Raw genomic sequence first — 21,324 nt, forward strand, 5'->3', positions numbered from 1 at the left:
GATAATTAGGACAATTTGCATAGGAATGCCTAATATATATTTTTTTTCTATGAGGAGTTAGGTCTATCTCTTCTATCCTTAGCTTTGTTAGCAGTGAGACTGATACAGGTGTTGAGTAAATGTTGTCAGTGCTGGCTCATGGGAAGTTATTGCAGAGCTCTTTATAACTACAGTTGTTTACAGCCAGGAAGGATGGTTGACCCTAGTCTGAACTTCTCTATGATGTATGCTTGTGCTAGTGTGTCTCTTAAAATGTATTTAACCAGTCACCTCAACAGCCAGAACAAATCGCTGGCAGTTCCAGACCTCAGCTTCCTCCTCTTTACCTAGTGAGGGCTTTTTTTCCTCTTCCTTGAGGCTTATTTGACTGGATTAGAGCAAATCTGATTGCTGTCACTCTGAAAAGTAAAGGCAGTGTAGGATACACTTTCCCTTAACAGGGTGAATCTACCTCTGAAGTGGAGAAATGATGAAGCTGTACCCTGCTCCTTCATCTGATGTGATGTTTTCCTAGTTGTTTGTCTGCCATTTCCATCCAACTTCATATTTTCCTTTTGTCTCGTTACCAGAAGGTGTTCAGGGAGCTGGGGCTGTTGAATCAGCAGCAGGCGTGCTGATAAAACTCTTCTGTGTGCACACCAAGTGAGTATGCGTAGCAGCTACCATGGGCAGCTGTCTGTGCTTGTCCTAATCCTGCACTGACCTATAGAAATTCAACGTACCAATTCCTTTTGCTCATAACAAAAACTACTGGGACCCGTAGAAACTTCTACGTATGGCGTGTTCAGTATGGCCTTACCTGGAAGTAGCCCTGCATGGTGCCGTGGCAAGGTAGTATTTTTGTCACCATGAGTACACGGTGACTTAAGAGTTGCGCTCATGCGTAAGTGCTGGGAAACATCTCTGAAATGCTCTGGATGCCAGAACCGGGTGATGCAGCTGAATGAAGATCAGCTTCTGCTTCTTCTGTCACGGGCAGAAAACACTAAAGCATATTCCAAGGGAATCGGTTCCGTGGAAAGGAATCAGAAGCATTAGATTCCTCTTGGGGATTTGTAAACTCATCAGAGATGCCTGGGTTTTTTTCAGGGCCCTACAGGATGTGCAGATTAGATTCCAGCCTCTTCATAGCCCTGACATGAGTGCATCCATGCCTTCCCATGGCTCGCATGAAGAATTTGGTGAGCATTTGTGTCTAAATCGATTTTCAGTGTTGCTGAGCTTTTAAAGATTGTTGGAAGGGGCAGCAGGAGGGCAATTTTGGGTGCCTCTTGGTAATAGAGTGGTGTCATTGCATAAAGGATTCTGAATAGAGACTAGCTGTGAAGCAGGCCACTTGATTAGAACGTGGTCTGAGTATGGAGCATGGGGACATGTTAGGCCTGGAGCGCTAAGGCTTTGTGCATGTTTGAGTTCACCTTTCTAGGTGATGTGGCACTTGTGCCAGAAACTTGACGTTTGTCTCTTGTCAAGTGGAAGACATTAGAGTGACACCAGAGTAGAGGGGATGGGGCTGCGTGTAGTGTGCTCTTTCAATTCACCATTCTGGGATGTGACTGTTAAACTGGCCTTGCATTTAGAGAAGAAAGGAAGCTTGGATCTCTTATTATCAAAGCCTGATAATATTCACTCTTTAGCATACAAAGAGTAAGCGTAACACAAGATTTGCCTTGCCCTTAGCTTTGGTTAGGATGTTGTAGGGTTTTTGCTCGTTCTGTTTGGAAACCAGTATGGCAGGCAATGGCATAAATTCATACTTTGTGGAATTTAAGCTGTAGCTTTTGGGGGAAGTTCCTGTAAATTGATTTGTATTTCTCCCTTGGAAGCCTTTCCAGACCATATGGCTGATCTAAGTACAGAAGGGCTGGGATCTGAAAAAGGATCGGTGCATGGCTCTCAACCAGACCTGCGGCGTATTGCTGATCTGCCTGTACCAGCAGACTTTCTGTCTCTCTCAAATGATGCCAAACCTAAGCTGATGACTCCAGATGCATTCATGACACCAAGTACATCTCTTCAACAGGTAACCAGAGGAGAGCAAGTGTTATTGGTGGTACAGGGGATGGGTTTGGATTTTGTTGCTTTTGGAACTTTTTCTAAGCAGTAATGACTCCAGTTGGCTAAACTAACCGAATGCAGAGCCCACAGGAAACTGCTGTGCCTGTAACCGAATTGAGCGAAGGCATGTTGGCATGTCTAAAATGCTAAGGTGGCCTAAGCTTGTGTTGTGAGTTCTGTGTTTAGCTGCAAAACTGGTGATGTAGCTGTGTTGCGTAGAAATAGGTGTGTGCTCAGTAACTGTGCTGGGAGACTGTTTTTACTGGTTTACACACGTTGTTTGGGATTATGATATAACTAGAATGGTAGAAAATGTGCTGTCTCTGCACATCCTGTTGGATGGGATCCTGTGGGGATGCATGTCTGAAATGATCAGGTAGGTAGATGAGATGGGAACATCTTCTGCATGAGATCTGCAAATCAGTGATCCAGTAGCTCGGTGTTTTGTTTTTTTTTAATCTAACACATCAGACCTTAACTTGTACAGAAGACAAGACTTCTGTGCTTGCTCCAAGGTTTTTGATATTGGGAAGTGTGTGAAGCATTCCTCGAGATTTGATGATCTGCAAAGGATAGCAAAGCGAAGAGCTGTAAGCATTCACTCCTCAGTGGAGCTCTGATGGAGCAGTTAGAAAACACAGAATTCCTCTTAATGTTCTGTCATGTGTGCATGGCCCGTAGTGCTTCATCACACACCTTTGGGTCCTGCTGGGCTTTTCTAGAGGCGGTGTGGCATCAGCAGTGTGCATCTGTCTAACTCGGCGCAGGTTTCTGCTGCCCCTTCTTGGTTATGCCGACAAGCAGAAGTGCAGGACCTCGCCGTTTGGTCATTCTGCATCCAAGTGTCCTGTCAGTTTGTCTTAAATCCATTCAGATATTCTTGCTTTATAACCTGCTTCCATGCCTCTGTACTGAATTTGTGACTGGGTAGTTTTCTCCATGTGCTTTTAGAATGGGAGTAGACATAAATTAAAAAGCATTTTAAAAAGTGCCTCCTTTTAAGAAAGTGATCTGCAATTTAACTACAAGGTGTGGATTCCCCTAGTGAGAGGTGTGCTGTTTGTGTTTTCTCTGCCTTCCTGTGCGAAACGGACTGTCAGCAGTTATTTGCTGCGCTGATGTGGTTCTTACAGGCACAGAGGAGAGTGCTTGTGAGCAGCGCTCCACATGCGTGTCCTAAGGCAGGGCTTCCCCCTCCAAGGGAGGGGCTGTCACAACAGCTTGAACATGTACTGGAAGAGCCTGGGTGAGGACGGGCAGAGCATGGAGATGTGCGGAAATGGAGTTAGTACTGAGTTGACTGATGAGAGAGCACAACTCCAGCAACAATTTGAGGAGCAAAGAATAAATTAAACTCCTCCTAAAGGTTTTGATGTTGCTTAGCAAAGTTGCTGAGTGCTGAAGTTAATTTTGTGCCTGAGGATGGGTAGCCTTCCCAATGCAAAGATGTCTCGAGGGAGCAGAGAGAAGTTGTTGAGCTCAATTTCTGCTCTCTGCCATAAGCAGCATCAAGCACAAGAAGCTTGGCCAAACTGGCTTTCCCAGCTGAGTACTTGTGTGCTTATGCTGGTGTTCTCCGTAGGTGTTTCTTGGTAGCCAGAAGCAGCGGTGGGGACCAGCATATCTACATGTGCTCTTCACTGCTAGCCGGCTAGCTAGTGAGCAATACCTCTTCTTGTGTGTTGGAGCATTCGACTTCCATCAGGAGTGCAGGGCCTAACCCCTGTACGGACTCTGACCTCGCTAGTGGCAACAGACCTTGCCGAGAGCAGTCTAGCTCAAAGAACAAAATGGGGATCTGGTGCTGAGCCCTGCAGAATGCCACTTTGTTCTGGGAGAGCGATTGCTCGCTAAAAGCAGCCATGGTTCATGTGATGAGGATGTATTGGGGCTTGCCTTCGACCAGCACCTGAGCACCCTAGCAGTACAACTTGACCTATTTTTTTTTTTTTTCCCCTCTTTGCGAGAGACCTGGAGCCAGCATTCATGGGTCTAGTTCTGTTGTTGGACTCTTCCGTCGCATCCTGACCGCTGTGTATTTTCTTACAGATTGCCGTATCTCCAGGCAGCAGCGTCAGTTCCCTGACTGCAGTCACAGCCATGAGTAGCACTTCTGTCACAGATGCCTCCATGCCCAGGTAAATAAATCATGTGTTAAATAACATACCTGCAGCTGAACTGATGCTGTCCTTCAGGGTGGTGCAGAGCTGTAGGGTATCTTGTAGGAGAGAAGGCAGTAACCAGAGTTAGAAACTGGCCTGAGTCCCAATATCCCTGTATGGGCAACTGTTTGCATCTGTAATGCAGCTTGGAGCATGCCTGTTGTCATCCAAGGGGCCAACAATAGTGCTTCATTTGTGCCTCACAGGGATTCTCTTATTGCATCTCAGTTTTGTTGCTTTACATGCTTCTCCCAAAGGGCTGTCGTTGCTTACAGGTAAGAGAACGCTGCAGCCACCAAGGACACGAAGATAATTGGGACTGTTAGGAAAATCTTAGTAGTGTTGAGGTGGGTTGGGCTGCGTAACAGGGGAAAACTTCACTTCTAGGGGCTGGGAAAAGGGCAAAGACCTATCCCATAGTGTCCTGTTTCTCCCTAAACTCTGTACAGTATGAACTGAAGATACAACAGGTCCCTTCTGATTGAAACCTCAAATTCCAAGAGATTGCGGTGCCCTTCTTTTTTGGTTTCCACCTGGTGTCTGTTTGGGCTGTGTAGGGACTAGGAGATGCAGGCACTAGTTGACAGGGAGTGGCTGACCATGGTGGAAGGAGCAAGGGCTTGGAGAATGTTCGTGAAGTTTGGGTTGGGCTCCTCCATTGACCTGTGGATCCCATCTCCTCATCTCGAGTGTTTGATGCAGATCTGTGTCATTAGGTTAGCCTGCTTGATATGTTTGTGTCTCTGTTTTCTGCAGGCCATCGGAGGACTTGACTGTGAGCCCCAAGATGCAGCTGGATACCAGCCTCACGCTGAGCAGCAGCAGCAGCAGTCTCCAGACTAGTCCTAGGAGCCATTCAGTTCTTATCCCAGGCCTCCCTGACAAGCTAACACCAAAGGCACCTGTTCCAGTAAGGCTTCAAATGCTGTTCCCTTCCTTCTCCTCATGGGCCAAGGGACCTCTCTCTGTGGGCCTGTACAAGCTGAAATTAGACTTATTAGGACGATTAGCAGGGCCAGTGTCTGCCCTTTGGACAACACAGCTGCTGGCACAGATCTGCAGCCAGGTTTACCTGTGTCAATGGAACTTGACCTTGCATAAAACAGCACGTCTCTGAAAACTAGAGACAGCTCTAGCTTGTGCTGTCACTATCACAGTGGTTGGAAATGGTCAGCCTTTGAGTTAGGAGACAGTGCTGCCTGGAAAGGTTTCTTCCTCCTTGCCGATCTTACGGGTCTGAAACAATCATTTCCTATTCCTAAATTTTTCTTTCTGAGTGTGAGGTAAAACAGATTATGACCAAATTTTGAAGTTTAAATAAGCTTTCAGTCCTGGAGATGTTCAGTATTAAAACTAACTTTTCTCCTTCAAAGAGAAGGGATCCTGGAGCAGAGCAGGGAGGTAAAACTAGTGTTACATTTTCTTTTGAAAGCGTGTTCAAACTAGCATTGGCTTAATGGTGGTGTTGGCCCTGCTGGGAGTCCGTTACAAGTCTTGGGGCCCTTCTGTGTCTGCTGAACAAAGTGGGAGCATGGGGATCACATGAGGAAAGGATACAACTGGCTGTTTCCAGAGGTGGTTGGTGTAAGGTACCAGGGGCTCTTGAGGTGTCTCTGCATTACCCTGAAGGCGCTTGTTTGATTTTTTTTTTTTTTTTTTTTAAATTCAAAATTCAGGTCACGCCAGGAAACCCCTCTCTAGCACTAGAACTGCAGGAGGTGGAGCCTTTGGTGGTGCCCCAGGCTTCTCCCACCCGTGAGCGCTCGCCAGACGTCATTTCCTCTGCTTCCACAGCCATGTCCCAAGATATCCCAGAGATTGCTTCCGAGACCTTGCAACGCAGCTTTGCGGCAGCTCCGTCTGGACTCCCTGCGGAGGTGCTGGAGCCCAGTCATCACGCAGACAGTATGGCATCCGCTGCCTCAGCCTTGCATTTGCTGTCTCCGAGGAACCGGCACAACTCAGACCACAGCCACCACTCTTTGGACATGCCTCCAGTGGAGGTGGACAGACTGAATGCTCCATCGTTACTGGAGACTGCTTTAACTCAGGAAAATGCATCTTCTGACAGTGTTGTGAGTCAGCCATGGCCAGCAGCTCCTGACATAACCAGAGAAACCAGGAACAGCATGGCAGACAGGTAGTCACTTGGGTTTCTCTTGCTTAGGGCAATTTCTTTGCATTTGCCAAATTGCTAGCTTGGTGAAAAGCTTTTATGTTGTGATTAAACCACAGCAGTTCTCCATCCCTTCTTTTTCCTAAAGGATCTGATGATTCAACTTCCCTGTGTGCCTGATATGTGTATGTTGTGTTCTGAACTTCCTAGGAAAGCTTTAACAATTTGTGCTCTCTCATAACCATTGCAGCATAAAGGATCTCTGTTAAGAAGGTGAAAAGTGTACTTAATTGGTCTTCATGTTCACCTGGGAATGGAGACTTGAAATGGGATATTTGGGGGGAGGAGGGGGTGTACTCTGGAAATAAAACCAGTACAAGCTAAATTCTGCCCCAAGTGATGCATAAAAAAAACTGCATGCTCTTATTGAAAGGAATCAATTAGAACATAATTGACAGGTTTGAGGAGAAATTAATTGCATATCTCTCTTCTAGGACTGGCTCTGTGCAGCTAGCATTATAAATAAAGTACTTTAGAAGTCAGGAAATGAATGACAGTGTCTCTGTGGAGCAGGCATGCAGAATGGGGCAACATCGCATACACCTGCTTGCCAGGAGCAAGCCATTACGGTGGGAGCAGTGCTAGGATTCATCACCGAATTAGTGTTCCCATCTTCTAGTGAAGTGGGAAGAACAAGGTGCATCTGACATCTCCAGAGTCTGTCTAGGCCGGGGCTGCATGTCCCATGAGAGTGTGCAAACACCTTCCTTTTCAACAGGACTAGCAGGCTGGGAATGTCAGTCTTGTCCTTCAAACTGTCCAGGGCTGTTCCATCACATCAGAATTGCAAGGGAAAGGCCACACCTTGTGCCTCCACACCTGAGGATGCTGCTTCAGGAAACAGTCTCAATTCTGATGGCTCGGGGGAGGGCACTGAGGCTGTGTCTAAGCAGTGTTTTTACTTTTGCTCATAATTTGAAGTTGATAAAATGCTTTTACAGGAGTTTGCAATGCCCCTCGGTCCCACTCTGCCTTTGAATTTTACAGGACTTCTCATGTCACAGTATCGGATCAGATATCTCTGGATCTGACATTTCACTTGCGCGTCAATATAATTTATTTTTTTTACGTTCCAGCTCAGTCAAGCCATCAGGCTACATGAAAGTAGCGAGCGCTCACTTCTGTTTCAAAATCTTCTTGCACACTGAATTCAGAGAGACCTAATTTATGGCTTAGGAACATGTGTCATTTGCTTTCAGAACCTTTATGAAACACCGACTGGGTTCGCTGTTGCAATTCTTTTCTGTCTGGTAGAATTAACCCATCAAATTGGCGTGCTCCCCTGTGTGTACTCCCCAGACACTTGGAAGAACTGAGAAGCGCTGATTTTTGCCCCAGTGATTAGTATTACTTATGGAAAAACACACCCAAGATGATGCTGTTCACTGAAGTATGCGATACTGCCCATTCTGAGTAGTGGCTTACCTGTCTTGCCTTGTTGTCTATTGGGAGATTTATGGTCTTGGTTAGTACCTGAAGCATAGCTGAGCTGCTCCTCCCTTCGTAAAGCCTCCAGAAAAACACATGGAGCAGTTTGAGTGTTTAGCACCTCTAAACAACACTTGCTGCTCTCCGGATCTGTGCAGATAGGCATGGGTTTTTTGTTTGTTTGTTTTAGACCTTCTGTCAGGATCTGCCATGAGAAGTGAGCAAATACCTAAGACTTTAATAATGGAATTTTCTCTTTTTTTTCCTCCTCTAGCCCAAGGGATGAGGTTGAAGAAAAGCACAAGAGCTCTTCCTATCATCGACACAGCTACCACCTGCTGCAGCATGACAGCCAGGATGCTAGTGCAGAACAAAGGTACCAGAGTGCTCAGCCCCCTCTCTCGCCCTGCATGGACTCAGTTCAGGCTGCATTCGTGCTTCTGTCCCCAGCAAGCCTTCACGTGTGGGGTGAATGTCTTTGCTTTGTCTCCTGACTTAATGTGTGTATGCAGTCCAGCTTCCGTAATGTTCTGATGAATTCAGCTGATCATGAGATCGGCCTCTGGGCGTTGTCCGGTTTACCCTCTGTAGGAGCAGCACAGTCAAACCTTTTCCTAAGAACATGAACCAAGCTTGGTTTAATTACCAGTGAAAACCTATTACAGGACCAGTTTCCAAATACTGTGCCCTTCCATAAGGTAGCAAGGGTATCTCAGGAGTCAGTTTCTGGCTTTTGACATCTTTGCTCCCTCATGAGGCACCCTAAAGCTCCATGGGCACATTCTGTGGTGCCTGGTAAGCTCAGCCCTGTTTTACAGCTGAGGGTTCGTTCATAATCCACACTTCAAGTCAGATTGAAATGTGCAGCCTGTATTGGATGGCTGGTCAGCAGCTGAAAGACTCCAAGGTACCGAGGATCACCTACTTCCGAGGCTCAACCTGATTCTCCTCTGTTCCCGCAACACTTATGGTGTGAGGTGCTTTCTGTCTGTAAAGCTGTAGGGATATGCTATGCTTGGGTTCCCTGCTGGCTCAGCATCACATCCTTACGTTGTAGCGTGTGCGTGCGCAGCCAGAACGGGCATCATTCCGCCACGCTGCCTGAACCACAGTGGTCCCTAATGCGGAGACCCTTCAGGTCTTGCTATGGCAGCACTGGAGCTCAGCCTGAGCAGACCCGGATCCAAACGGAGCAGCACATGCTGAGCTGTGCAGAGGTCTCTGTGTTAAAGATCAAGGTGGCTGGTGCCCTTAACTGAGCGACTCTGGCCGTGTGTGGATGAAGAGCAGAGTGTGGATCCCCTCCTCTTAGTGAAGGCTCATGCTGTCCAGTATTGCAAGTGATATCCTCTCCCCTGCTGTTCCTTCATAGTGACCATGATGATGAAGTTGCAAGCTTGGCTTCTACGTCAGGTGGATTTGGTGCCAAAGCGTCTACGCAGAGGCTGCCTGTGAAGGACTGGAAAGCCAAGGCATCCCCTCGGGCTTCCCCAAAGCTAAAGCGGAAGGGCAAGAAAGATGACGGGTACGCTGGGCTTGCCAGAATAGAGGTGGCTGGGGGACTAGCTGTGCAGGGCCACAACCTGATGTAGCCAGTAGCCACGAGACTAGGATCTGAGGCTGGGCAGTGGCCAAGTGCTCCCAACCCTCACCCCATTTTGCAAATGGCAGTAACCCCACAGAAAGTGTTGCTGGTTATTCAGACACTGACTGCCGCGCAGGGGTGTGGGAGTAGGTTCTGCACTACCTTTCCAGCTGGGACTCAAAACCCAAAACATAGCCTGGGCTTCAGAAGAATGTGTGGGAGGTAAATTGCACATTGGTGGGGGGGACTGGATGCATTTCCCAGTTTCAGTGAAGGCTTCACTGGAACTGTGACACTGTGAGTGTAGCTTAACGTGGCCTCCATTTCAGGTTGCCTTCTGAACACTGGCAGAGTGCCCTTGTTCAACAATATCTATCGTTTGTTACCTGCTTGCTGCTTTTTGTGTGTTTCTAAACGTGCCCGTATGAATGTCTTGTAAGGGAAAACTGATGGCTGGGAAGGTCTGCCCATGGCAAATTAGACTGTCTGCAGTAATGTGAGGAGAGCAGCACAGCTTCTGCACGGGGCGCTCTCCTCTTCTTCTGTTCCCGTAGCTCCATGATTTGGATCTCCGGCTGTGCAGGTTACAACAAAGGTGGGCTATGGCATTAGGTTTCTGGCTGTGGTCCTGTACTGTGATCACCCAGAAGCTCTTAGCCTCAGAAATGCCTTTCATTTTTCCTGCCTCGGTCCTTTTAAAGTTGCTGAATGGATGCTGTCTGGGAACAACAAATGCTTACTTTCCTTCTGGTAGAGTTTGAATATTCATAGATTGAGACTTTGATGGAGAGATGCAATATTAGTGGATCAGTTCAGTGTCTTGCTTTATTCTGCTGTATGTGCTGGAGTGTATCACTAGTTTCTTCACCTTGAAAGCTAGAATCTTTCCAGCTGATTTGAAGCTCATTAATTCTATATTTAACAAATGAGTACTTGGTTTTTCTTGGTAAAATATCAGGAGACCTTCAAAAGCTGTTTGGCAAAGCCTTCCCTGGCTTTGAATCTGGACAAAACTGAAAAATCGGTGTGCATTTTTCTTCATAACAGTCCCCATTAAGACAAGGTTGAAATCTCCTCCCTTGTGAAGGGACCAGTCTGTCAGGAAGTTTGGGGCCTGTGGATGGTGCAAATGATGGAGTCACAGTGCTGTAAGGACTGGGATTTCATCACCTTCCCATCGCTCTTCATGTTATACTAGGCAAAACAGAAGCTCGAGCTGGAATGTAAAAGCAACCAGAAAATGTGTGATCTGTTTTGGCAGAAGACTTGGATAATAAGAGTAGTTAATTGGCATAATTGGCTTACTGCTTTTTTATTTCCAGGGATGTGAACCAGTCACCAAGATCATCTAACAACCAGGTGAGTCAGAGCTGCCCTGCAATCCGTCCCAAGGGCACGATGCTTCAGCTCTATTTACTGTCTTACTAAAGACCTGAGAGAAAATTCATCCCAGTTTCTTGAAGTACCATGGGCCCCTGCTGTGCCCGAGCAGGGTGAGATGGGGCTGCGCTCAGGCTTGGCGTTGCTCTGTTCTCTGACTTGTGCAGCAGAGAAGGAGCTGCTCAGTGCCATCCAGATTGATGGCTTCCTCACCTTTGCATGTCGATGTGCATTTCTGTGTTCTCACAAGCCCTACATCATCTAAGATGCCACCACTCACTATGTCTTGCTTGCTGAGATGACTCACACGTGTGAGCTCCACGATAAGCTGTTCCCAGCAAAGTAAGGGTCACAGTGGGACTGGCCTGATGGAATTTCTCACCCCTGTTAATGATACCTTCATATCTGGCAGAAAATGCTCTCATCTGAGTTGCACACGCTTCTTAAACTGCCCTCTGTGTGTGCCTCCTTTAGATATTTTGAGCAGGTGAAGAGACTATAGGCATATACTTCTCCAGTTGTTTGGTTATTCATAAATAAGTGAAAGAGCTGAAAAAGTGCTCTGGGAAACCTCCTTCTTACTCTACTGATGGCACAGCTCACTCGTGTTTGAGGTTGTTATTTACATTCAGAGGCCTGAACGCTCTCTCTTGGTACCTGGCCAAAAGTGAATAGGATCTATTTTCTTCTGTTTTCTTTTAGATGCCAGAGCTTTGAAGGGGGTCTTGAATCTAAACAGTTGATATTCCAAGCAACCATTTATGAATTCCGTATAGGAACTTTATGTACCTTGCAATTATCAGTTTATTTCTTGGGACAAAAGTCTGGAAATAGGCATTACGCTGGCCCCATTTTCTGCTTTGTGTGTTACACTTCAGTCCTAGGCACAAAGGTTGACTTAATACCTAGAAGAAAGCTTGACTGACCTCTGATCCTGTTACGAATGCTTGTCCTCTCCGTGCGTAGGTGACACCAGAGTTCCAGGATGAGCTGATGTGCATATTGAGGAGCCAACAGCGGGAGCTCTCTGAGCTGCGTCAGAACCAGATGGAGCTGCTGCAGAGACTCACAGATCACCTTGATGCCATTCAGAGCTCCCTTATGGGCCACGTGGAGAGGGTGATTGACTCCCAGCAGGAGCAGGAGCGTATCCTTGTTTGCAAATGTTGCGTGGCAGTTGAGTGGAAGGCTGCAAGGCAGACTAGGGACATGAGGAAGGCTAAGAAAGTCAAGGATCTTGGTAGTGTGGGCTGTAGGTGCAGTAAAATATTCAGATAGCTTTCTACTGAAGTTCCGAATCTAGAGCTATATTGCAATATTTGAATAATTTTTCTCTATCTGAACAACTTAATATCTGCACTGAATTTTGTCAGCAGCTGAATGGTCTTTTCACTCTCTGTTTTGTTGGGGGTTCTTTGGATTGTGTTTTGTTTGTTTGTTTTTTAAGATACACATGCATCTCAGTGCTTGTGTGTTGGCCGCTTCAGAGAGCGTGGTTGCTTCATGAGGTATGACTAGCTTTTATTAAGCCTGGGTTTGCTCCCGTGCATTATATCGCTTATGTCCACCAATTCCATCCTGTAGAAACGTTTTTAGCAAATTGCTGCTTATAGATATCGGCCTTTTTTGTAGTGGTATTGGCTGGGATGGAGTTAATTTTCTTAATAGCAGCGTGCATGGTGGAATGTTTTTGGATTTGTGACTAAACAATGTTGATAACATGCTGGTGTTTTTGCTATTGCTAAAGCCTGTCAAGGCCTCCTCTGTTTCTCCCACCGCTCCACCAGCGAGCAGGCTGGGGGTGGGCAAGAAGTAGGGAGGGGACACAGGTGGGACAGCTGACCCCAGCTGACCAAAGGGATGTCCCGCACCGTATGACGTTGTGCTCAGCAGTAAAAGCTGAGGGAAAGGAGGAGGAAGAGGGGACGTTCAGAGCGATGGCGTTTGTCTTCCTGAGTCACCGTTCCGCGTGAGGGAGCCCAGCTTTCCTGGGGATGGCTGAATGCCTGCCTGCTGATGGGAAGTGGTGAATAGATTCCTTATTTTGCTTGGCTCGCGTGTGCAGCTTTTGCTTTACCTACTAAACTGCCTCTATCTCAACCCGTGAGCTTTCTCACTTTACCCTTCCTGTCCTCTCCCCTATCCTGCTGCAGAGGGGTGAGTTGCTGTGTGGGGCTGAGCTGCCTATGAGGGCAGCTAAGTTAACCCACAATATGTAGGGAACACTACTGTCAAGCTTCTTGTAGCTGTTTGGCTTTTCTACCACGCCTTCCAGAGCCCCTCTCTCACCCTGATAATTTGTTTGAGAGCACCCTGTTGTTTGTAGGAACACGTCAGCAATGTTATTAGACCCCTCTTTCACCAAAGCTGCAAATTTGCTCTCACTGAGCCTCTGGAGGTGAGGCTAGTGTCCATCTTTGTGGACAGGAGTGTTGAGGATAGAGAGGAAATCTGTTGTTTGTGCTCCTTAACATGCATTCTCTTTAGAGAGAAGACTAGACCGAGCGCTGACGGAAGGACAGCAGCGCAATGGGCAGCTCCAGGAGCATCTGTCTCAGCAGCTCTCTCAGTCCCTCTCCACTGCTGTGTGTAACCGTCTGGAGAGGACTATTCGTGAGGAAATGAAGAAGACCATACCCCAGTGTGAGTGGTGCTGCCTGGGTTTTGAAGGTGGATCCCTACAGTTAGCTCCATAGGGATTGCAAGCATGCTGCCTAAAAGTGTTGGCACTATACAAAGTAGGAGTTAGGATACCTGAAGACTAGTCGTAGCACTTTAAACCATTGCAGGCCCCACTGTCATCTGAGGGGTTGTAGTTTGGAAGGAGGCTCCCAGAGGGGATGCTTTTCCAGAGAGTGTGGTCTGACCTTCCATTATACTCCATAAAGCTTCTGGAGTCTGTTCAGTGGAGGAAGGCAAAGAGACTAGTGAGTTTGGAAGTGTTGAGACTTGACTGGAGCAAACTTAAACTTGTCTTTGCCCTTTCTTGATGCATTGGCACCATCCATATACGGAAATGTTTGAAGATGCTGGTGGAAAAGCCTTCTGCAGCCACTAGTGTCCACCACTCTGCTTGAAGCAGGGCTACCCACTATTCTAGATCGGGTCAGCTGTGACTTTGTCAGGGCAAGCCCTGAAAATCTTCAAAGTTGGAGATGCCACAGCCTCTGTGGTGACTTCCAGAGCTGTACCGCCTTCCTAGCAAAACGTTTCTCCTAATGTCCAACCTTAGCTTGCCAAGCAAGAGCTTGTGACCGTTGTCCCTCGCTGTGTCATATCCAAGAAGAGTTTGACTCCATTTTCTTATTTTGGGGTTTGAAGCGTAACTCTAGGGTTAAAGCTGCAACTTTGACATGCTTGTGTTGTGCCTAGGCATTTCCAAGAGCATGGACCCTATTGCTAGCCAGCTGAGTAACACTATTGCTGCCAAGCTTACTGCGGTTGAAGGGACACTGAAGGAGAGTATCACCAAGCTAGTGAAATCAAAGGTAAGGAGAACCAGACTGTAGCTTTTCCTGGGGCCATTGAGTTGTCACCTGCCTGGGTAGTGACGACTCATACCTCTTCCTCTCACCTATATCTCCAGGTAAGGGCAGTTTAGCTGCCAGTGGTCAAAGCTCTTTCCCGGTCTCATCAGGAGCAAGCTTGTTTTGCAGACCCCTGCCCGCTTTGCCTCATTAGCCCTTTCTTTCCTTTACCTAGTTGTTAATTTTCTACTAGAGTAGAGATTCCCCCTATAGCAGTGGTTTTAGGGCCACCTCAATTAGTGGTGAAAGTTTGACTGGCTCTTCTGCTCTCCACTCCATTCTCCATTCCTACATTATTTAGGGAGCAGAAGCCTGTTACTTACCTTGGCAGGGAATGGTGGCTTGTGGGAGAGAAGCAGGGGAAGGGGAAAGGACCCGTGCCTGACTGTGCCACCTCCCCTTGCTCTACAGCTGAACTACAGGGACATCGTGATGTTCTCGGGCAGCCCCTCAGCAAGCAGGTGCTCTGCCTGCTGTAGTTGTGGTGCAGCCTGGCCAGTGGAAAGAGCTGAGGGAATACGCGTTTCTGACACGGGGCTGTCCTTATCTGGTGCGGGTGTGTTGCAGGGACCTCCAGTGTGTGTTCACATCTTTAGTCTGCAGCAAGCTGTTGGTAATTTTCTGGAATCTCTTCTGCATGTGCTTGTAAGAGCCTTACAGACAGCGTTGTGAGGGCAACGGCCGATACCCTGCAGGGGCCTATCCAGTCAGCTTACAAGGAAGCGTTTCAGAGCATCGTGTTGCCAGCCTTCGAGAAGAGCTGCCAGTCCATGTTCCAGCAAATCAATGACACCTTCAAGCAGGGCACACAGGAATGTGAGTAGGTTTTCTTCTCTGCAGAGCATATTTGCATTAGTGGCTGATGACAAGTTGGCCTTTTCTCATGTCTTTGCCTTTCAGAGTTTCACTGGTGACTGTTTAACCTCTTAGCCCATCTGCGTGCTCCGTTTCACACTTGGGAAATAGATGCAGAAGTGAGGAGGTCTTTGTGGGTGGTGCTGTAAGAACAGAGATTCACCTCTGGTCTCTGTAGCCCGTGCAGCAAAACACTTGGCCTCGTTCCATGAATCTGTGACTTCGTCTATTGAGTAGTAAAGGCCAGCTGTAGGATTACGGCATCCTGACGTCAGGAAGATGACGGATGGAGGGGTTAGCACTCCTGCAGCTAAGCTCTCCTCTCAGAGGGGTAATGGATTGGGGAAGGTTTAGAGAAGGATATGGGGGTGATGGGAGGTTAAATAGCACCTGAACAGTGTAGACATGGTCAGGCTGGAAGAAAGAAAACTATACTCTTAAGTAAGGAAAATTGTACACTGAGGCGCTGGAGAAGATCTTTCCTGTGCTCAGGCTTGGGGTCCCGTTCCTTGGCCTTCTGGGAGGCCAGGCAGGTATTACTCTGCAGACCTGGTTTCTGAGGGAGCCTGAAGTTGGCTGGTGCTAGCACAGCGACTTCTCTTGTCCCCAGATCTGCAGAGTGTCTCCAGCTGCTCTTTATTTTGCACCCTTCCTTTTCCTCACAAGTCTCCCACAAGTAAATAGAGCTTATATTCTTCTCCCTTTTGATCAGACCAGTTCATAAAATATTTTAAAATACAGCTTCTTGATCTCTGCAGACATGGTGGTTTTTGTTTGTTTTTTTTTTTTGTCGGAAATGTTCCTTCTCTTTCTTCATTGGCATTGAACTCCATCGCTAATGCAGATCACAACTCGCACTGTATATGAAATAAAATACCCTGGCTCCCCCCTTTATCTTGCCATGAACAAACAGTCCCTGTTGCAAAACAACTCGTGGCTTTGTTGCTGTATCATGTAATCCTGCGTGACAGGGAGGCTGGAAGCAGGGTTTCTAGGTTAGTGTAATGCAGCCCAAAACAAGGCTTGTGTGTTCTCCCCTCTCTCCCGCACTCGTACACTGGCTCAGTAATTGTTTCTGCTGGAGAACGTGTAGAGCCTGGCAGCTGGCTGCTGCCCTGACGAGCTCCACAGGTACCGGTGGCACAAACATCTTCCTCTCTGGTTGTTGCAGATATCCAACAGCTTGAGACTCACTTGAAGAACAAGAAGGTACGAGAACAGGAGGCTCGGGAACCACTGCTGAATCAGCTTCGACAGCTCATCACCACCTTCCAGAGCTCCACGGAGCAGCTGGCTTCCAGTGTTGCAGCCAGCGTCCATGCTGAGGTGCAGCATCAGCTGCATATTATCGTGGGCAAGTAAGTTGGCAGCTGGGCTTGTAGAAAGAGATGTCAGTGAGAGATATATGCGTGCAGAACAAAAACTCCTCCCTGCTTACTTGTAGAAACAAGCCATTTGCCACTGTAGGGCTGCTCGCTGGCTCTGCGCACAGTGTGATAAAGCGTGTGGGCTGGTGTAACTATTGCCCTAGAGGGCACAAAGTAAAGACCACAGAAGGTTTCTAACAACCGGCTGTGTCGCTGCTGCACGTGTGAGCTTGGGGCCTGCTTTTCGCAGTGTCCCATGTGCATGTTGGAGGACAGAAAGTCTTGGGGCGGCCCAAAAGTACACTCAATTCTGGCTGACCTTCCTGTTCTGAAACGTTCTTCTGGTCTTTTGAGGGCTTTTCTTCTTAACGCTGTGTCCTCAGGCATACCGACACTTCCTTCAGGCTACTCTGTCCTCCCAACTGCTCTGCAGCAATTCGTGCTTGACCATCCTGGCTTCAAGATGCGATCCCGGCGTTGCCTTCAGCACCTTCATGCCGTGAAGTTGGCGGCGGGCTGCCAGGCATTAAGACCGGCCGGTGGTCACCTGCGGGGCAGAATGCCCCTGTCTATTTTAAACCACTAGAACATATGTCAGAGCCCACTGGGGTCTTTGCAGATTGGACTTGCCAGGAAGGCTACCAGACTAAATTCTGGTCTCATTGCATGGGCTGTGCTTGCTCCCAGAGAAGTCTTGCTATTCTACCTGCGGCAGAGCAGGTTCGATGCTTTGTACCCTATGTAAAAGGGCAGGATCCCACCCTGGGAGGGAAAAGTGTAACACATAGCAACAGAGCCCATGCCGTGAACGGGTCATGTGTAGAGAAGTCACAGGCTCAGCGGAAGCGTGTTCTTATTCTAAAGGTGTCATCTGCAGGCTAGGAAGCCGCAGCCAGCAGCTCTGATGTAGAAAGCTGGGCCCATTTCGGGATGAACCTAGAGCTTAGTAGCCTTGCTTTTAAGCCAGAGACATTAAATATTTAAAATGCTGTATAATGAGAGACTTCGTTCTCTGAAACATCACTTTCCTGCATGGAATCCCAGCATCTTCCACGCACACCCTGGGACATGGTGCTGTTGGCCACAGAGCTACCTTGCGCAGGGTGTTTCCGATGCCTGTGCCTCAGGGCCATGTGTATTAACCCTTTGGGAGCCACGCTACAATAAGCAAGCAAGCTTGTCCTTTCTCTGGTACAAGCTTTGTGCAATGTTGTCCCTCAGCTCCTCATTTTCAGAGATGCCTTTGGGTTTTGTTTTTGGTTTTTTAGCATGCAGGAGTCTATTTTGGCCCAGGTGCAGAGAGTCATTAAAGGAGAAGTGAGCCTGGCTATGAAGGAGCAGCAAGCAGCTGTCACCTCGAGCATCGTCCAGGCAATGCGCTCAGCGGCCGGGACTCCCATCCCCTCTGCTCACTTGGATTTCCAGTCCCAGCAAACTCACATCCTTCAGCTGCTCCAGCAGGGACACCTCAACCAAGCTTTCCAGCAGGTACCTGGGCTTCCTGGCAGTGAGCATCGCTCTTGTTGGGGGATGGAGTAGGGGGGAAGAGGGCTCCTTGAGGTGGGGTCATAATCTCACAACAGCTTATATAGGAGTTGACTGAAAAGACCCATGGCAGTGGACTGCTCGAGGGCTGCAGTTGCACTCTCATGCAGGCTGAGCCAGAGCTGTGCAAGTGACTCCTCACGACAGGAAGGACGTTGAGGTGCTGGAGGGCGTCCAGAGAAGGGCAACGGAGCTGGTGAGGGGTCTGGAGCACAAGTCTGATGAGGAGCGGCCGAGGGAACTGGGGTTGTTCAGTCTGGAGAAGCGGAGGCTGAGGGGAGACCTCATCGCTCTCTACAGCTGCCTGAAAGGAGGTTGTAGTGAGGTGGGGGTTGGTCTCTTCGCCCAAGAAACCAGCAATAGGACAAGAGGAACAAGCCTCAAGTTGCACCAGGGGAGGTTTAGGCTGGACATTAGGAGCAATTTCTTTACTGAGAGAGTGGTCAAGCATTGGTACAGGCTGCCCAGGGAGGTGGTGGAGTCACCATCACTGGAGGTGTTCAAAAGATGTGTGGATGTGGCACTTTGGGACATGGTTTAGTGGGCGTGGTGGTGTTGGGTTGACGGTTGGACTTGATGATCTTAGAAGTCTTTTTCCGACCTTAATGATTCTGTGCTCTATGAAGTTCCCTGATTTTTGTGGCAGTTAAGTTCCCTCCTCCCTGCCCATGCTGTGTCAGGACAGCGTCAGCGCTCCAGTAAGCCGGAGTGTTTTGCCATCAGCGGTGGCACATGGTGCATCCCTGAAGAGCAACAGCTTCATAAGCCTCTCCAGGCAGATCTACCAGCTGGGACCTGACCTTGCCTTTGCCTTTGACTGTGTAGGCAGATCCCTTTGAGCTGCTGCAGACAAACTCCTCTGGGAGCAATAGCAATGCTGTGCCAGTGGGCTGGCAGGGGATGCAAACATGGCCCCGCTCTATGCTGCGAGCTGTAACCTGCTCCCCTCCGCCTGGCTGTGATCTGTTCAGCTTAGAACAGACACAAGTGTCCTCCGAGTACAGACTGAGAGCCTAAATGTGGTCCTGTTTGCACATACAGCAGGGTTTGCAGAGAATTCTACTCCCAGAGGAGGCTGGTGAACCGTTGAGCTGCCCCGCAACAGAGAGCTGCCTCGTGCTCTGTCCCGTGTCCCTCACCTGCCTGTTGTTGCCTCTGCATTTCAAGCTGTGTCCTCCTTGCAGGCTCTAACAGCAGCTGATCTCAACCTGGTCCTGTATGTCTGTGAGACTGTGGATACTCAGCAAGTATTCGGACAGCATCCGTGCCCGCTGTCCCAGCCTGTGCTCCTCTCCCTCATTCAGCAGCTCTCCTCGGATTTGGGTACTCGTACGGAACTGAAGTTGAAGTGAGTATGAGCAGAGTGCTGGGTCTGAACCTGTGCAGACCCGTTCCTGGCCCTGGCTTTAAATTCACTGCCTGGCAGTGGAAGGTGGTGCTTTAACGAAGGTTGGAGCTTCTGTAGCCTGTTACTGGCATGTGAACAACCAGTAATGACTTGGAAGAAGATGTAGACATAGCCATGGAAAGCTTTGCTGCCCGGAGGTGGTAGTAGGAGGGGTACCCAGCGGTAGGTGCTGTTACCTCCTGGATTGTAGTCTCTGAATACTCTTTGAGGTCTGTGCAGCTATCTCCTTGCACCAAGGAACCCTGCGGAGGCAAAAGGGAGGGATAGTGCCATGTTTCCTGGATAGCTGAACATCCAGAGCAACTGTGCTCCGGCCTCGGTTCTTAACCCTTCGCTGGAATTCGTGTCGGCAGTTTCTCATCGTGACGACCACACAGGTTCAGTTGGAGGTGGCAGCAGGAGCTACTGGAAGTAATGTCAGTTAGATGTTCCAAGCAAAGTTCGTGTGACAAAATAGTGACTGTGCTGATACTTGCCATGAGCATTTTTAGTCAGTGAGTCAAAACCCTGTTACCTGTCCTAAAAAACTAACTCATTAAGATACTTGCAGGTTTTGACCATGGCTTATATGGAAAATTACTTAAATCGAGTTTTTAAACTCAAGTTAACAATAGCAATAAAGCAAGCTAGAAAAACTGAAAAAGAGCTTTGAGTTATAGAAGAGCTGGTAATCAGAGCTGAATTTGCTGCTGTTAAGTTCAGGCTGGTCTGTTAGGGAAAACCTTTTGCAGTGACCACGTTGCCTTGCTCTCAGGCTGCGGTTTGAAAGTTTATGGCTCGTCTGAACTTCAGAAAGGTTTGTCTTTCGGTCTTCCTCCACCCCTTCCTGAATAGACATAGTTATATTGGAAGACCACCTTAAATATATCCCTACATGAAATAAGCCTTACTGCTGAGGATTTTTACTGTCTGATTCTTCTTATGCTAAAAAAGCATCAAAGAAGATATCTACAGAGCTGTGACCGGGCATGGCCTGTGGCCAAGTGCCACCTCCAGCTCTGCTCTAGCTTGCTGTTGTGCCTGCTTGGTTCAGGCAAGCCAGGTTGTGTTACACGTACTGCAGACTGCAAAATACGTCCTTGCATGTTGAAGAAGGGATAGAGAGACCCTGCTGTGAGTCAGCAACATGTATTTTCTGGTGGCTGAACATACTGCACTGAGTTTGGGTGGGTGGAGGAACTAAACTGCACCTTCAGCACTAAAATGAAGGGTATCGAGTTGGGATCGCACGTCGTTAGGTTCTAACCCTGCTCTCTCTCCGGCAGTTACTTGGAGGAAGCGGTGATGCACCTGGACCACAGTGACCCCATCACCCGAGACCACATGGGGTCAGTCATGAACCAGGTGCGGCAGAAGCTCTTCCAGTTCCTGCAGGTGGAACCCCACAACACGCTGAGCAAGCCTGCCCGTCGCCTTATGATCATGCTCCAGGGCCTGGTCACGCCTGGCATGACCTAGGAGGACCTGGCTACCCTGTCCCATGGAAGCCCGCCCAGCAAATCCAGTAGTTACTAACCACGTATGGCTTGCGTTAAGAGCTCTTGCCAGGATATCTATCAACATGTGTGTGATGTCTCGAAGGCAAACGCCATCTGTGTATAGTCCCAAATAGTCACTGAACACTCACTTGGCTTATTTTTCCTAAATAGCCTATTTTTCAGAGAGTTAAGTCCCTGAGGCTGGCAGTCCCAGTCGCATTCAGCAGAAGCTGATGGATTTCTTACCCCTTTAGTTCGGAGTCTGCTGCGGGGAGAAGGGAGTTGCGCCCTGAGCTCCGAGCAAGGGGCTGCAGCGGCCACATGCTCCTTGTTGACCCAAACCTAGTCCCCCCAT

The 21,324-nt window shown here is 48.4% G+C and overlaps 1 protein-coding gene across 1 annotated transcript in view; it reads left to right on the forward strand.

Moving 5' to 3' along the window:
- EDC4 (enhancer of mRNA decapping 4) overlaps positions 1 to 21,048 on the forward strand; it is a gene marked incomplete at its 5' end in the record, with an annotated part of 32,975 nt that extends 11,927 nt beyond the window's left edge. Inside the window, 17 exons of the mRNA XM_010296926.1 lie at positions 570 to 642; positions 1,090 to 1,181; positions 1,827 to 2,023; positions 4,108 to 4,196; positions 4,977 to 5,130; positions 5,897 to 6,360; positions 8,099 to 8,200; positions 9,197 to 9,349; positions 10,732 to 10,768; positions 11,756 to 11,936; positions 13,277 to 13,432; positions 14,162 to 14,277; positions 14,967 to 15,132; positions 16,343 to 16,529; positions 17,807 to 18,026; positions 19,268 to 19,431; positions 20,757 to 21,048. Of these exons, the coding sequence (XP_010295228.1) occupies positions 570 to 642; positions 1,090 to 1,181; positions 1,827 to 2,023; positions 4,108 to 4,196; positions 4,977 to 5,130; positions 5,897 to 6,360; positions 8,099 to 8,200; positions 9,197 to 9,349; positions 10,732 to 10,768; positions 11,756 to 11,936; positions 13,277 to 13,432; positions 14,162 to 14,277; positions 14,967 to 15,132; positions 16,343 to 16,529; positions 17,807 to 18,026; positions 19,268 to 19,431; positions 20,757 to 20,949 (2,744 nt within the window). The remainder of the gene's footprint in view (positions 1 to 569; positions 643 to 1,089; positions 1,182 to 1,826; positions 2,024 to 4,107; positions 4,197 to 4,976; positions 5,131 to 5,896; positions 6,361 to 8,098; positions 8,201 to 9,196; positions 9,350 to 10,731; positions 10,769 to 11,755; positions 11,937 to 13,276; positions 13,433 to 14,161; positions 14,278 to 14,966; positions 15,133 to 16,342; positions 16,530 to 17,806; positions 18,027 to 19,267; positions 19,432 to 20,756) is intronic.
- Between the last annotated feature and the right edge of the window lie 276 nt (positions 21,049 to 21,324).

This window comes from Phaethon lepturus, unplaced genomic scaffold (genome assembly GCF_000687285.1).
Source record: "Phaethon lepturus isolate BGI_N335 unplaced genomic scaffold, ASM68728v1 scaffold34101, whole genome shotgun sequence".
Taxonomy (NCBI): Eukaryota; Metazoa; Chordata; class Aves; order Phaethontiformes; family Phaethontidae; genus Phaethon; species Phaethon lepturus.